Raw genomic sequence first — 16,469 nt, 5'->3', positions numbered from 1 at the left:
AGTAATGATGCTCCTTTGATGGCAAATGCAAACTCATGGTATCAACTTACTCTGAGATCAGATTGGTTTAATCTGTGAGAGAATAGGGATATTATAATATATATAGCTTAAGGGTCGACTGTGTTGGTTAAAAAATTTAAGTTAATACTTTAACATTTATTAAAAAAGAAGTATGGTCTTCACTATAAAGGAGAAATATGAAAACATAATATAATATAAGGTTTCGTAATTTTGTAGCAATAAAGTATAGGATATTTTTTTTTTTTGAAAGGAAAGTGTAACTAGGAGAACAAGTACAGCAGATGGGTTGGGCAAGTTTCCAACCAAATAGTAGGTTACACAACTTTTAAAGCAAAACCAGCTAAAGTATGAGCAATACTATTACAGCTTCTGGGGGTATGTTGACAAGTGACTTGGTTCAGACGTTTCAGCCTTTCATGAACTTCCGAGATAGTCCAAAAAATCTCCACCTTGCTACTCTTCTTTTTTGTGATTAAATTCACCACGTCTTGGCAATCTGATTCAATAATCAGTGGGATGCATGCTGCATTTTCTGCAATTTCCAGCCCCCAATTTGCTGCTTCAGCTTCTGCATATTATAGGATATAATATTTGTTATACTAAGTTATTATTTCTCAATAATTTAAAGATTATTTTAATTTAAAGTTTTGACTTAAAATTTTTACACAATTTTATAATCATTGATCTTCAAATTCAATAAAAAAGAATGCGGATGAGTTGGCAACTTGAAAAATAAAAGAATAATAATTCTAATTTAAAAGATGATAAGGCAAGTAATGGTAAAAGCTCTGTTTTTTTTTTAATTTAACTTCAAAATATACCATATCTACTTTGTTTACCATCACAAGTAATCGCATACATTAACAAATAATCACAATTTATTTTTTGAATTAGTGATATGTATATATGTATATTTAAAGGTCATTAGTAATTAAAAAAATAAATATATATTTATATAAGATATTTATTGAAAATTAATTACATTTATTTTATGATAAAATAGTCTAAATATCTACCTTAAAACATTTATTTTTGAGGAGGACATATAAATCTCCTTAAGAAACTGCAGCCCAGCACTCGCTTTGCTCTTGAATTTTGTTCTCCAAGTATATATATCCACCGTTGGATTTCTATATGCTAATCCAACGGACACCGGTTTACCGGCCTTAAAGCTATAAGGGATAACCTAAGATGATTAGTTCCAAAAGACATGACCCACAAATAAAAAGTAAAAGAAGGCCACAAACAATAATTAAGCGAAAGTTCAATTATTCCTTCGCTATTGACATCAATTTTCAATATCAGTCTTTCCTTGCATTCATTCATTTTCAATCAACAACCGCTTTCGTTACTTCCGTCTGTCGATCACAAACACACTTTGCTTCTGTTTATTGCGTTCATTGTTGTCTTGTTATTCAGCATCTGCCATCAACTCTTTTGAATTTTCCGTCTTCTGATCTCAACAATACTTGGCCTCTGTTTGTTGTAATCTTAAGTCTTGTTATTTGGTTTTCCTCTGTTCTCTATCTAGTTGTGTCCAGCTGTGCCGCTGTCTCTGTTTTATTCTCCATCCACTCTTTGTATTTTTTTGCCTTTTTATTTTGTTCCATCTTGTTGTGGTCACTTGTGTTCAATCACTCAGTGTGCTTCCCAAATAGTCAATTGTTTTTCAAAACTTCAGAAAAAGAGAGATAGAGAGACAAGGACAAAGGATTGAAGATGGCTGAAATCATTCTTACTGTTGTTGTGGAAGTTGTGAAGTGCTTGGCTCCTCCCGCATATCGCGAAATTAGCTATTTGCGTGAGAGTAAGTACACGAGCAACTTACAGAATCTCAAGACTGAAGTTGACAATCTGAAGTATGAGAGGGAGTCATTGTTGAGGCAGGTTAATGAGGCTGAACTAAACGGGGAAAAGATTTATGAGAACGTTGAGAATTGGCTTGCAGGGGCGAACAATGTCATTGTTGAGGCAGAGAAAGTTACAGACAAAGCCACTGCAAGTGAGCGTTGTTTCGGGGGATTATGTCCTAATTTGAAGACCCGCCGTGAACTTAGCAAGGATGCAGGGAGGCAGAAGGAGGCTGTTGTCAAAGTCCGAGGAGATGGAAAATTTGATAGAATTTCCTACCGTACTGCTCCAGAGGATATTCGGCTTATCCCTAACAAAGACTACGAGCCCTTTGAATCAAGATTGTCCACTTTGAGGAGTATACTCAGTGCACTAGAAGATCGCGATGTCAACATGCTTGGGATTTATGGAATGGGCGGAATCGGAAAGACGACGCTGGCCGAAGAAGTTGCTAGGAAAGTCAAGAGTGACAAACTCTTTGATCAGGTGGTTTTTGTGGAGGTGTCTCAGAAGCAAGACATACGAAAGATTCAAGGAGTAATCGCAGATAAATTAGGCCTGAAGTTGCATGAGGAAAGTAATGAAGGAAGGGCAGGCAGGTTATGTGAAGGTATAAAAAAAGTGAAGAAGATCCTGATAGTTTTAGACAACATTTGGGAAAATCTTAATTTGGGGAATGTCCGAATTCCTCTTGGAGATGGTTGTAAAGTATTGTTGACGGCCAGAAGTCTAAATGTATTGTCTGAGAAGATGGATTGTCGAACAAATTTCCCAGTTGGTGTTTTAAACGAAGAAGAAGCTTGGAGTCTATTCAAGAAGATGGCAGGTGATTATGTTGAAGGTAGTGAATTGGAAGAGGTGGCAAGGAATGTGGCAAAGGAATGTGCAGGTCTACCAGTTTCCATTGTGACGGTTGCAAGGGCATTAAGGAGCAAGAGCATACGTGAATGGAAGGATGCATTGGAACAGCTAAGAAGGCCTTCTTCATCGAATTTTAAGGATGTACAGCCAGCCGCATTTAAAGCTATCGAGTTGAGCTACAATAAACTAGGAAGGGATGATCTCAAGAACATCTTTTTGCTAATAGGATATACAGCCATAGCATCTATTGATGACTTGTTAATGTGTGGTATGGGATTGGGTTTATTTCAAGGTGTGAATAAGATTGAAGAAGCACGAAATCGAGTACATACATTGGTGCGCACACTCAAAGCTTCTTGTATGTTGCTTGACCATGAAAGCTTCTTGGATGAAGAGTTGTTTTCTATGCATGATGTAGTTCGCGATGTCGCCATATCAATTGCATCTACTGAACGAAATGTGTTTACTGCTACAGATGAGCAGGTTGATGGTTGCAGGGAATGGTCAGACGGAAGTGCAATAAAGCATTGCACTTCAATCGTCTTACATGATATCAAGACTAATTTGCTTCCTGAAGTACTGGAATGTCCTCAACTCGAAATTCTTTTTCTACGTGGTGGTGGTCGTGAACCTTCATCATTAACAATTCCAAACAACTTTTTCGAGAGGATGATCGAGGTCAGAGTTGTAAACTTGACTTACATGTATCTACAGTCACTGCCTTCATCACTTGGTCTCCTGTCAAACCTTCGAACACTGAGTTTGTGTTACTGCGGCTTGCCTGATCTAAGTGTTGTAGGAGACTTGAAGAAACTAGAAATCCTTCGCTTAAGAGGTTCTACAATTAAGAAGTTGCCGGTACAAGTAGGTGAATTGACTTGGCTAAAGTTGCTTGATTTGAGGGATTGTTGCTATCTAGAAGTTATTCCACCAAATATACTGTCAAAATTATCACATTTAGAAGAACTATATATAGATCAAAGCTTTCGTTACTGGGAGATGGAGGTGGGAGGGGTTAAGAATGCAAGCCTTGAGGAGTTGAAGCATTTGCCCAACTTGACCTCTTTGGAATTACACGTCTATGACGTCAGCACTCTGCCCAGAGGCCTGCTCTTGGAGAAGCTGGAAAGGTACAGCATACGCATTGGAGATGATGAGGAGAGCAACGGCAGTTGGTGTCGTGAATTCAGTCTCGACCTCAATGACAAGATTTGCTTGAAGGATTCGCTGATCGTGCAACTGCAGAGAATTGAAGACCTTGAATTACGTGGATTGCAAGAGCAAGATGTCGATTATATTCGTAATGAATTAGTCAAAGTGGGCTCTTCCCATCTCAAGCGTCTCCGTATGAGGGGTTTAGACCCCGCCCTCAGTTCGGCAGAGTCAGAGGTATGATCATTCCTAATTTAAATAATTGGTATGAGAGGGTTCTTTTCACCTGGGATTCTAATATCGTTTTGTCAATTTATACATTAGACTAAAGCTAGAAATTTCTAGTGCATCTATCACAGTAATTTATTTTGAAAAGTCTTCAAATATTAATATTATTCTCATTTTCAAAGCAACCATTTGAAAAAAAAAATCTTTAATGTTTGCAATTTAATTAATATTTTAATCTTTTAGCTTCAAAATCTTACCATTTTAATTTAAAGAAAAAACCATCATTGCCCTTATATTGCACGAGCTTCATGCTTTGTAATATCCTTCTTCTCTTTTCTCTCAAAAAAAAAAAAAAAAAAAAAGTGAAGTTAACTGTCTTATATATTTTCAGTCCTCCTACAACCACCCAAGTTTGAATCATGGGACAGTAAGGGACTAAAAAAATGAATTTGGGCTTTGTACGCTCTTTTACCTTTTAAAAAAAAATATTAAGAGAACATTCATTATTTATCAAAATTAAATCCATAATTGCAAGTCTAATTTTTCATATTTAATTTTTATTTTTAAATTAACTCTATTAAATTTTCATTTAAAAAAAATCTTAATCATGGAATCCAAAATATCAAATTCAGATTTAGTGCTAAGTTTATTGTACTAATTTTTAAAGATCTTGTATCTATGCATTAAGGTTGTGCTCACAATTAAGCTTACACTCTAAAATCAATACACCTGCAATGTTAGCAGAGACAGGAGGAATCAGCTAATGATTTGCGGTCACATGAAATCATTTTGGAGGACAATGTCCAAATTTCTAATACACTTTTCACTGAGAAGGTCAGTTATTGATAAGTCAATCGTCTTATTAATTCTCTATAATTTTTGTTTTTTTTTCTTTGTTATATTCCTGTTTGGTAGCAATTCTGTCAAAGATTGATTAATAATTATATTTCACAATTATTCTAAATTTTTCATCCGTAGTATAGTAGGGTGTAACAAATTCATTCTTAGAGAAAGAAAAGGTTCTTGACACAATAAGTGAATTAATAATAATTATTATTATAAACATCATGTTATGGAATACTAAATATGTTGTAATCACTGAATATTATATATATATATAGAATAATAAGTTGATTGAAATTATGGTTAGTCATTTTCTTTAATATACGTCATTAGAATACATATAAATTATATTAGCCGTCGTCTAAATCTATACTAAATATGTTGTTCACTTTATAATATAAATTTTTTAAAAGATCTCAGTGAGGGATGCTCTAAGATAATGTGTCCACTCCTGCATGAGCGGAAATCACGTTGATTCTCTAGCATCTGAGGAAATCATGATGATCTGCCAAACGTGATATCTGCTGATTGATTGTTGATGAGACTCTTCTCGCCTAATTTCTTAGAATTATATGTGAACCCGCGGCAATTGATGATAATTACTATTTGCAAGGGGGAATTATGTGATTTCCTTTGAAAATATTCCAAATTTTTATATAATCGAGGTGCCAGTAGTTAAATCCCCGAGAACTGCTCGCGCTGGATTGTAGGTCCTATTGCGAATCAACCAAAATTTAATATTACAAAATTCGTTACAATCAAAGAATATTTACAATATGAATTATATTAGCCGCCGTCTAAATCTATACATTTAGTAAGGAATAATTTGGAAAACTTGATTAACGGTTGTTTGTATGAAAAACTGAAAAGAACTATAACCAGAGAAAGAGTAATTTTATTGATTTGTCCATCAACAGAAATCATTGTTGCTTGTAATTAACGAGTTAATTTTTTGATCGAGCAGGTTCGGTTACCAGAGTTAGAGAAGTTGGAGTTGCATTCAATAAATGTTGAGAGGATTTGGCAAAACCAAGTTACAGTCATGTCTTGTGGTATTCAGAATTTAACACACTTGACCTTGTGGGACTGTGAGAATTTAAGATGTCTATTTTCATCTGCTACTGTTAGTAGCTTGGTTCGACTCCAACGCATTGGGATAGTCAGATGTCCTGTCTTGGAAGAGTTAATAGTCGTGGACAACCAAGAAGAAATGAAGAATAATATTGTAACGTTTCCCCAGTTGCAATATCTGAAGATGTCTCATCTTGAAAAGTTCACAAGCTTCTGCACTGGAGATCTTGATATTCTTGAATTTCCATCCTTGAAAGAATTATGGATATCTGCATGTCATGAATTCATGGCGAGATACAAAAGAACTACTAATATCTTGACAGAAAGGGTACGTACAAGAATTTTATAATCAATGATCGTTTACTTGCAATTAACAAGTTAATTTTTTGATCGAGCAGGATCGGTTACCAGAGTTAGAGAAGTTGACGTTGGATTCAATAAATGTTGAGAGGATTTGGCCGATCCAAGTTACAGTCATGTCTTGTGGTATTCAGAATTTAACGCGCTTGACCCTGCACCGATGTATGAATTTAAGATGTCTATTTTCATCTTCTACTGTTAGTAGCTTTGTTCGACTCCAAAGCATTGAGATAGCCGGATGTCCTGTCCTGGAAGAGTTAATAGTCGTGGACAACCAAGAAGAAATGAAGAATAATATTGTAACGTTTCCCCAGTTGCAATATCTGAGGATGTCTGGTCTTGAAAAGTTCACAAGCTTCTGCACTGGAGATCTTGATATTCTTGAATTTCCATCCTTGAAAGAATTAATGATATCTGGATGTCCTGAATTCATGGCGAGATACAAAAGAACTACTAATATCTTGACGGAAAGGGTACGTACAAGAATTTTATAATCAAATTTTCAATTCTTAAGTATGTACTGTGAATTTTATTCATTCATAATTATTCTAGATGTTAGGCGTATTATTATTACTATTTTTTTTAAGGTTAAGATTTATTGAATAAAATATATTTTATAAATTAGTGGTAACTTATATTTCTCATCAATTGATTCATCTTGTATTTTTTTTTTTTTTTTGGGGTTCTGATTGATCTCCCAGGTATTCCCTAATTTGGAAGAGTTGGATATTGATGCAGAGCACTTAGTAACAAATAAATATCTATTTTCTGAAGGCTTGCTTTGCAAACTAAAATATCTTTATGTGACATTGGGTGATGAGCGGACTATTTTATCACTTTTTGACTTCCTCCAGAGACTTCACACGATGAAAGTCCTCCAAATAGGAGGATATGGTGCTTGGTTGCTGTATGAGAAGGTTGAAAATGGGATGGGGGTAGAAATAAGAGAAGCAAAATATCCACTGGAACACATTTTGATAGAGGAGTCCTCTGTTACGAACAACTTGGTTATTCTACGTGTAATGGGGTGTGACCGTTTGGTCAATCTAGTGCCATCCTCGACATCCTTTCAGAATCTTGCAAATCTGGTGGTATCGTGTTGCGAAGGCTTGAAAATCGTATTAACACCCTCAATTGCAAAGACTCTGGTGCGACTTAGATATATGGAGATAGAATCATGCGATGAGATAACAGAAATAGTACTGGTGGATGATGTTGTAGCACAAGAGGAGGTTATTACTTTCAGAGAATTGAAGGAGTTGAAGCTTTTACACTTAAAAAACCTGACAAGCTTCTGCTCTGGCAATTGTGCTTTCAAGTTCCCATTTTTGGAAAGATTAGTGGTGGATAATTGCCCCAATATGAAGATTTTCTCTGAAGGAAAATTAAGTACACCCAAATTACACAAAGTGCAGCGGCGGGGTGAAGCATGTTGGGATTGGAAGGACGACCTTAACACAACCATACGAAAGGTATATATTTCTCAACAATTAGCTTTTTTCCTCTCTTGTTTTTTCTCCACTTTCACTCTCACTCCAAATCCCTAACTCAATTTCCTCCTCCTGCTCCTGCTCCTAAAAGAAGTAGGCGAGTTTTTGGTCAGATGACAGCGGCTTGGAAGAGGACGATGATACAGAGAAGGAAGATGGACAAGGCAGTGACCACTAGTAGTAACTATTAACAAAGGTCTATTATTATTATTATTATTAGTATTTCGAATCGGCTTTTAGACGGTAAAACAACCCTCATCTTGTTTCTTTCATTTTATGATTTCAGGTTTAACAGAAATAGTACTGGTGGATGATGTTGTAGCAAAAGATGAGGTTATTACTTTCAGAGAATTGAAAGAGTTGAAGCTTTTACACTTAAAAAGTCTGACAAGCTTCTGCTCTGGCAATTGTGCTTTCAATTTCCTATCTTTGGAAAGATTAGTGGTGGATGATTGCCCCGATATGAAGATTTTCTCTGCAGGAAAATTAAGTACACCCAAATTACACAAAGTGCAGCGGCTGGGTGAAGCATGTTGGGATTGGAAGGACGACCTTAACACAACCATACGAAAGGTATATATTTCTCAACAATCAGCTTTTTCGCTCTCTTGCTTTTTCTCCACCTTCACTCTCACTCCAAATCCCTAACTTAATTTCCTCCTCCTGCTCCTGCTCCTGCTCCTAAAACAAGGAGGCGAGTTTTCCCAGGATGGTTGCTGGGGTTTGGTCAGATGACAGCGGCTTGGAAGAGGACGATGATACAGAGAAGGAAGATGGACAAGGCAGTGACCACTAGTAGTAACTATTAACAAAGGTCTATTATTATTATTATTATTAGTATTTCGAATCGGCTTTTAGACGGTAAAACAACCCTCATCTTGTTTCTTTCATTTTATGATTTCAGGTTTAATGGTGGAAGATTCATGCATGATTGTCGTGTTAAGTGTATTGTGGATTGCTGTTGTGTTTCGACACAGTCAATGATGAAACTCGTCATTAAATGAACTTTAATCATTCTAATCATGCAATTTTTTTTTTTTTTAATGAAGATCGTTGAGTATTTTAGTATATAGTAATAAAATTCATTGAAGCACTACATTCAATATAATATCATTGTCTGATACTAGAAATTCAATGTCCATGATAACTATACTACTACAACAACTTTACAATATTTGGTGAAAAATTATGATGAGTGACGTTGCTGGTCTTAGATAAAGGATTGTATTTGTATAAGAAATTATTAAGATTAATTATTACACGAGTCTTAACAAAGTGTCTGTGTATTTAATACTTAATTTGGGTAGATATGAAAATTTATGTAAACATAAATGATACCGTATATAAATAGAATGCAAAAAAAAATTGTTCAAACATACAAATATAAAGTTTTTGAAAGCATTGGTTACAGAAAAAAAAATATATATAACAAATTTATATTATATTGATGTACGTAATATAACATAAAGATTTTTATTATAAAACCAACTGTTAATTTGAAATTCAATGTCCATGATATTATATTGATGTACGTATCAAATACTATTAGACGAAAGCAGGCACGAAAGGTGCGGCCAACCCATGTAAGTTTTTGTTTTGTTGCGGATTTTAAAATTTTACGCTTTACAACTATCTGTCGCGTAAATCAAAACAAAGAAGAAAACAAATTCTAACAAAAACTTATCACATGCATTTTGTGCCGTTGTTAAAAGTGTTCACTTTCACATTTCGGAAAATTTGGCAGAGTTTCTGCTAGCAAATAAATGTACTCATAAAGTTTAATTTTGCGTGTAAATTATTTGGTTGAAAATATTGCATGATCCAGGCGTGTATTATTTTTTAATTTATTGAGGCCAATCATTTTATACCATATAATTAAGTTTATATAAAATATTTTCTTCAAAAGAATTGTGAATCTATCATCATCACTTACATCCTTGGACTTCTCTCTAACTATAGTCAATAGTCCAATGTCACATGAATGTCCTCAGAAAACTTGAGAAAGTATCGTACTATCCTTACTCAACCTCGAGTAAAATTACTTTGATTGTCAAGTACTCGACTTACTCTATAATAACTTCTTTAGCTTAATCCATCTTTTTTTTTTTGACAGTTAATTAACAGAAATTTCATTTCTTTACAAACCCGTTATTATGCATGATTTACTTTTAAATTAAAAGGAGAGAAATATTATAGCGTATGTGGTAGGGGATCTATCAAGAATAACTTAAAAATCTGTGGTAAATACTTATGAACATTTACAAAGGTAAATTTCGATTCTCTATTGTAGACTTGAACTCTGCAGTTTGGCCATCCAGCCAATGCCACTTTTTAGTACAAAATTACAAAAGCCTCATTTAAGCCGAAACAAGAAACGGTCGGCCCAAAAATATGTGACAACACAACATCGTCATCTTTCAGCTGCCTTGTACAAAGATAAGGATGTCGTTTAAATAAATAAATAAAATTATTTGATAATAAATTAATTAATCACCCAAAGAAAATATTACTTATCATTCCCTCTCTTTAAAATTTAGTTGGTTGCTCTGGTCACTCCACTTTGGTATCGTTAGTGACAAAGTCACCAACATTTTGTGCTCTTCACGAGTACTACTGTTGTGTATTAATGAAAAGGGCAAAAAAAGAAAAAAAAAAAAACAAACAAAGAAGCACTTGGCCAACCACACCGAAACAGTTCCCTGACAAAACTCTCTTCCTTAGCATCTTGTTAGATTCTTAGTTAAATTTTGTTGATGTTGACAAATCTTTGTTGATATGAAAGAAAAACACTTTGTTATTGAAGCAAAAGAGAGCTCCGCTCGGTTGAGCTGAATTGAGTTCCAATTGAATTTCTTTGATTTCAGCTCAGGATTTGCAATATGGGTTCTTCAGTTCTGTTTCCTGCAACTTCAGTTACTGGCGTTAGATGGTCTCGGGTTCAAGTGAAGGGTCCAAGATTCCGTGTACGGGCTTCTTTGGACACTAATGTTTCTGATATGAGCGTTAAGGGTAAATTCCACTTCTTTTTGTTTTATTTGATTTGCTTGTTTGCCAAGCATTGATCTTTTGGCTTTTCTGGTTTCTGGGTATTTTGTTTTATGTTGCTTGGTGGATTTTTATGCGTTTATTGCTGGAAGCTCTTTTGGGTTTGTAGTGTTTGCCAATTATGAATTTTTGAGGGAATTGATGGAGAATTGGCGGTGCACTTGAACAATTTTGGATTGAATTTGTGGCAGAATTGTTTATGGATTGGAGTTAAAGATAAAGATAACGTTTAAAATCTGGCTTTGGAGTGTTATTGAGTGGCTTGCGTAGCCTCTAGTGGAAATTTTATTGAAGGAATTGAAAGAACAGACCGAGTATTTTGTATTCTTGAAATTTATTGGGAATTGAAATGCTTCCGCAATTCTGCTTTGCGTCACTTTTTGGATACATGTCATGTTTAGGAATTTAGTACTTTCAAACACATATATATTTCCATTATCGCTGTGGATAATTGGATGGTATACTTGGCAGCTCCCAAGGGTTTGTTTAATTGTTTCCACCAGAACCGGAACATTATAGAGGACCAAAGCTGAAAGTGGCTATTATTGGAGCTGGGCTTGCAGGCATGTCAACAGCAGTGGAATTGTTGGATCAAGGCCATGAGGTTTTGCTCATTTAGATTTCAATCTTCTTAATGCTTTCATTGGCCACTGACGTACATTTTTCCCTAAAATGTTTCACTTTTACCATTCATCCTCTTGCCTAAACTCAAAATTTCAAGTAAATAGGCTTCTAACCTCAATTTTTTCAAAGTAAATAGCAGAAGCTTTTATCAGCATTTCGGAAAAAATATCAGCAGTCATAATTTTTCTTAGGAGTTGGCATTATTTCAATTCACAAACTTTATTTCATTTTGAATTAGTATGTGTTTTTCTGATTTTGTTGATGGTGAAAGAAATTAGAAGTTCCTTTTTTTTAAATTTTCCTTTCTTCCAGGTGGATATATATGAGTTGAGGTCTTTTATTGGTGGTAAAGTGGCTTCATTTGTCGGTAAACATGGAAACCATATTGAAATCAGCCTGCACATTTTCTTTGGATGCTGCAATAATCTGTTCCGATTGACAAAAAAGGTAAAGCTTGCTTAGTTGTGGATATGCGTGTTTGAATGATTATAAAAGCACAGAAGCCATGCAAAAGAATTACGATTTGAGATTCTTGAAACAAGAACTATCATTCCTCTTGACCATATCATTTGTAGCGATGATAACTGATAATAGCTTAGGGTTGTAAGAAAATCCGAAAATGTTGTTCAAATAACATGATGGATCAGAATCATAGATCCTCTTTAACTGGAACATGTGTTTATGATCTGATAGTTTTTCATGGATGTCGACAGGTCGGTGCGGACGAAAATTTACTCATGAAGGATCATACTCATAAATTTGTAAATAAGGGTGGTGAAATTGGTGGTACAGTTATTTCTTGATCACTTAAAACAACTAATAGTTATGCTTGATGGTTTGACATCACCTTCTATTGGTTTATGGATTGTCTAATTCAATAATAACTCTGATTTGATTCATGATTTTGATTTTCAACTCCAGAACTTGATTTCCGGTTTCCGATTGGAGCTCCATTACATGGGATTCGTGCATTTTTGTCTACAAATCAGCTTAAGGTAGTGCATACGGATTTATGCTCGATTTTGATTTTGTTGATGTTATCTTTTGCACTGTGATTGCAAAGCAGTATGACGAGGCAGTACTCCTTTTTTCATGTTGAAGCTTCTTGCCTCTTTTGGATTCTCTTTTGATGTACTTTGCCTCGTATATTGCTCAAGTGCAGACTTATGATAAATCAAGAAATGCTATTGCTCTTGCGCTGAGTCCTGTTGTAAAGGCACTTCTTGATCCTGATGGAGCCTTGTTTGTTGTTTGTTGAATTTCAACAAACAACATATTTTCTTGTTTGTTGAATTTCAATCCCTGTTCCTACAAATTTTTATTTTACCTCAAACTTCATTTCTTCTTACAGATAAGCTTCTCTGATTGGTTTTTGTCCAAGGGTGGTACATGGATGAGTATCCAAAGAATGTAAGATCCTGTTGCGTTTGCCCTTGGGTTTATTGATTGTGATAACATCATTGCTCGTTGTATGCATACTATATTTGCACTGTTTGCAACTAAGACCGAGGCTTCCCTATTGCAGATGCTCAAGGGTTCTCCGGATGTTTATTTGAGTGGGCCAATAAGAAAATATATCACAGATAAAGGGGGCAGGTACGTTTGTATTTACAGGTTCACACCATTGTAGTGATTTGTTAATCCTGTTTGTTTTCTCCGATGATCAATTGATTTTCCCAACCTTGGAATCTGTTCTTGTGAGAACAGGTTCCATCTTAGGTGGGGATGCAGAGAGATGCATTATGATAAATCTGCTAACGGGGAAACATTTGTCAAAGGACTTGCCATGTCTAAGGTAAATTGTTTCACATATCGCTCTTATTTATTTTTTACGCATCTATTAATGTTCGCTCTGACGGAGGCATGGAGCTAATGCAATGACCTGATATTTGTAAATTTGTTGTTTATATCATCTGTTAGAAGCATTGACTTTGAGTTTATTCTTTAATGCTTGCTGTCAAACACAAGATGCTCTGTGAAGGCCTAAGAAATCAGCTTTCACTTCACTCCCCTTTACTAATGCATTGAAGAAATTTCCATTTTTTAACGGATCCTTGTATTGAACATGTAGGCAATTGAGGCAAGCTGTGGGGTTAGATAACCTTTTATATACTCCAGATGCAGATTTCTCTTGCTTTGCAGATCTAGCACTCACTTCACCAGAATACTACTACAGAGAAGGGCAAGGTTCATTTCTCCAGTAAGAAACATTTCTTATCCTCGTCATTTTTAGTTATTTTTTGTGCATGGAATCTGATTGACTTCCTTTTGCCAAGTGTCTTTGTATTCCATCTTGCTTCCTATAACCATATTATCTTTCAGATGCGTTTTGACGCCTGGAGATCCTTATATGCCCTTACCAAATGATGAAATCATAAGGAGAGTGGCAAAGCAGGTTAGTAGTGTTCAGTGACACCTTCAATTCATATAATACATATTAGGTTACGCTTTTTTGCTTTTCTTATCCTAGATGTTTATCTCACGTTTTTTAGTGACCTGAGTACCACAAACGGTCATGCAACTTTCTGGATAATATACATGAATCCATACTATCCATTCACGGTTCCTTTTATTAGGTTTTAGCTCTAATTCCATCATCCCAAGGTTTAGAAGTTATTTGGTTATCTGTCGTCAAAATCCGGCAATCTTTGTGAGGTGAGGGACCTGGTAAAGACCCCTTCAGACCTGATCAAAAGATACCAATGAAGAACTTCTTCCTCGCCAGCTCATATACAAAACAGGTAACTGTATATAATTGTTTCATTCCAAATATTGAAAAAAAAAAAGAGATGTCTTCTAAATGGTTTCACTCTCACAGGATTACATAGATAGTATGGAAGGAGCAACTTTGTCTGGCAGACGAGCCTCAGGCTACATATGCAATGCCGGGGAAGAATTAGTAGCACTGAGGAAGCAGCTTGCTGCCTTTGAATCTCTAGAACAAATGGAAGCTCCAACTACCGCTAATGATGAACTAAGTCTTGTCTGATCACAATCTGTTTGAGGTGTTGCGGCAGGAGTAAGGTTTTTCCACATCTAAACGCCCTTCACTTTTACAGGATTACATAGATAATATAGAATGAGCAACTTGTTGCCTTAATTTGAATCTCAAGAACAAATGGAAAATCCAGCTTTTACTGATGAACTAAGTAAATGGTTGGGATGGTGGGGCTGGAGTAATGTTTTCCAATATCTATGTAATTCCAATGAGATAATCAATTTTCATAAAATTCATTATTAAGTTAATGGACAGGAGGCCTAACCAACTATGTATGACTATTTCTCTTATGAGACAGCAATTTTTGCTGTTGTTTTCATCTCATCATATGTACATCTGCTGCATGAAAAAGTGGGATACATAAAAGACATGAACAAAACCCCAGGAGTCTAAGCTACAAATGGGCAGGGTATCTCCGACCAGCTTCACAGCATTATAATGACTGCTCCCTTTGTCTGTCCGTGTATTTTTCCCAATTCCTACAAAACAAAATGAAACCCAAGGCCCTCGTTCCCATGCCTTTTGAATTCTATTTCTTGAAATACCTCAGTTTAACTTATAAAATACTAATTCATAAATTAAAATTAATCTTTTTCTCATTAAATTTCACCCTGAAAAGAGTATTTCTTTCAAGTTTTTGTTTATAATGCATGCAAATTTTAAAATTTTAAATTATTTTGTTCTTATTACATAATTTTTATCCCCATAATTCTTAATTCTTAAAATTTTTCAAAAAAATATTTTCCATTAAAATTTAAATTATAAATATAAATTATGAAACTGGAGGGGTGTAAAAAAAAAATTAAAAGGATAGCTTATTTAAGTGTTTAATTGATTTTTTTTATTTGAATGAAATAAAAAATTAATTTATCTTCAATTATTTAAGTAATTTCAATTAAAAAAGAATTTTATAAGGAATTTACACCCAGAGATAGCAGTTTTTGACATTGGGGCCGGCATCCTTATTGTAAGGACAATCTCAGAAATAGAAGGGGTAACAAACACATTTCACCCTTAGCAAAAAGGGTTACAAGTTACTAAGAATATATGTGATAAATATTAATATAAAATGGGAATTAATGAAAAAGCAATGTATAACATCCCAAATTGGTTTTTTTTTTTTTCCTGGGGATCAATGACATAGTTAATAAAATAATATTATTCAAGTGTTTATCAGCTAATTAAATTATCAAACGTAGATTACAAAACATACAAAAAATGGTCTAACATTATGAATCATCTAATAATTAAAACATTTATTACATGTAACCCGACATGTAAGTTTGCGATTCTTTGATGGTTTATTGTTCTTGATTCATTAATCACTGTGTGGTGTGCGATCTTGGGGAATCTAGATCAGCTTAGATCTGGTCTTAGGTTCAACAGATTAATACTAATGACATTGGCACGGTAGAGTAAGCTATTATTAAAATATCTGACCTTGCTAAGTTACATAATAATAGAACTTATATCAATTTAAGAGCTGTTTCAAAGCTACTTGTAGTTTAAAAACTAATTATTTTTGTGTTCATGTAAGTTACATTACTATGTAACTTAGTCACACCCTAGTTTCATAGATTACATATTAATTACCTCTTGTTCAACTAAATTTATGATACTTTTTCGTTAAATAGAATTTACAAACTTAGTCAACTTTCATTATTGATAATAGCGTTTCCGTTATATGAATGAGTACATTACGGAACATTTGCAACCTATAATGACAAAAAAGTGTTGTAACATGCGTAGAAGGACTTGTCGTACTGGAATTGATACATTAAGCTTCATGGTTATTAATAGAGTTCATTGAACTGCAGCTGAGAGTGAAAACAACAATTGTAGAACCCACAAAAATAGCAAAGAAAGGAAAATTTTGAAATTAAGATGCAAACCTTGTTGTCAATCACTTTTCTCCATTTTACGCT

General features: G+C 34.6%; 2 protein-coding genes and 1 pseudogene across 5 annotated transcripts; all 3 read left to right on the top strand.

The window, feature by feature from the left end:
• Window positions 1–1,213: 1,213 nt before the first annotated feature.
• On the top strand, window positions 1,214–9,001 carry LOC18040211 (probable disease resistance protein At4g27220). 4 transcript variants are annotated; one of them, XM_024183905.1, is made up of 8 exons: window positions 1,214–4,122; window positions 4,858–4,947; window positions 5,921–6,355; window positions 6,426–6,860; window positions 7,089–7,592; window positions 8,184–8,450; window positions 8,569–8,691; window positions 8,782–9,001. In XM_024183905.1, exons 1-7 carry the CDS (start codon window positions 1,741–1,743, stop codon window positions 8,671–8,673), a joined length of 4,218 nt encoding a protein of 1,405 aa, XP_024039673.1. In that variant the 5' UTR covers window positions 1,214–1,740; the 3' UTR covers window positions 8,674–8,691; window positions 8,782–9,001. The 4 variants fall into 4 exon arrangements, 1 of the variants encoding a protein (XP_024039673.1); XR_002905298.1 differs by lacking the exons at window positions 8,184–8,450; window positions 8,569–8,691 and adding an exon at window positions 7,969–8,073 and having other exon boundaries at window positions 7,089–7,859; window positions 8,782–8,910; XR_002905299.1 differs by lacking the exons at window positions 8,569–8,691; window positions 8,782–9,001 and adding an exon at window positions 7,972–8,073 and having other exon boundaries at window positions 7,089–7,859; window positions 8,164–8,272.
• Window positions 9,002–10,367: 1,366 nt separating this feature from the next.
• LOC112098234 lies at window positions 10,368–14,855 on the top strand (annotated as a pseudogene).
• Window positions 10,757–12,960, top strand: LOC112098137 (zeta-carotene desaturase, chloroplastic/chromoplastic-like). The gene is made up of 7 exons (XM_024183757.1): window positions 10,757–10,886; window positions 11,426–11,526; window positions 11,859–11,993; window positions 12,260–12,332; window positions 12,468–12,541; window positions 12,709–12,795; window positions 12,898–12,960. The coding sequence occupies exons 1-7, from the start codon at window positions 10,757–10,759 to the stop codon at window positions 12,958–12,960; spliced, it is 663 nt and encodes a 220-aa protein (XP_024039525.1).
• Window positions 14,856–16,469: the final 1,614 nt, after the last annotated feature.

Source organism: Citrus clementina, unplaced genomic scaffold (genome assembly GCF_000493195.1).
Source record: "Citrus clementina cultivar Clemenules unplaced genomic scaffold, Citrus_clementina_v1.0 scaffold_5, whole genome shotgun sequence".
Lineage (NCBI taxonomy): Eukaryota > Viridiplantae > Streptophyta > Magnoliopsida > Sapindales > Rutaceae > Citrus > Citrus x clementina.
This window is presented reverse-complemented; position numbering and strand designations above follow the sequence as displayed.

Bases quoted from the DNA above. Each gene is read 5' to 3' on its own strand.
- LOC18040211 (XM_024183905.1), top strand. From the start codon at position 1,741: ATGGCTGAAATCATTCTTACTGTTGTTGTGGAAGTTGTGAAGTGCTTG. The intron at 4,948-5,920 runs GTCAGTTATTGA...TTGATCGAGCAG, and splicing joins ATACACTTTTCACTGAGAAG to GTTCGGTTACCAGAGTTAGA. The intron at 6,356-6,425 runs GTACGTACAAGA...TTGATCGAGCAG, and splicing joins CTAATATCTTGACAGAAAGG to GATCGGTTACCAGAGTTAGA.
- LOC112098137 (XM_024183757.1), top strand. From the start codon at position 10,757: ATGGGTTCTTCAGTTCTGTTTCCTGCAACTTCAGTTACTGGCGTTAGA. The intron at 10,887-11,425 runs GTAAATTCCACT...TGTTTCCACCAG, and splicing joins TTCTGATATGAGCGTTAAGG to AACCGGAACATTATAGAGGA. The intron at 12,542-12,708 runs GTAGTGCATACG...GCTCAAGTGCAG, and splicing joins TGTCTACAAATCAGCTTAAG to ACTTATGATAAATCAAGAAA.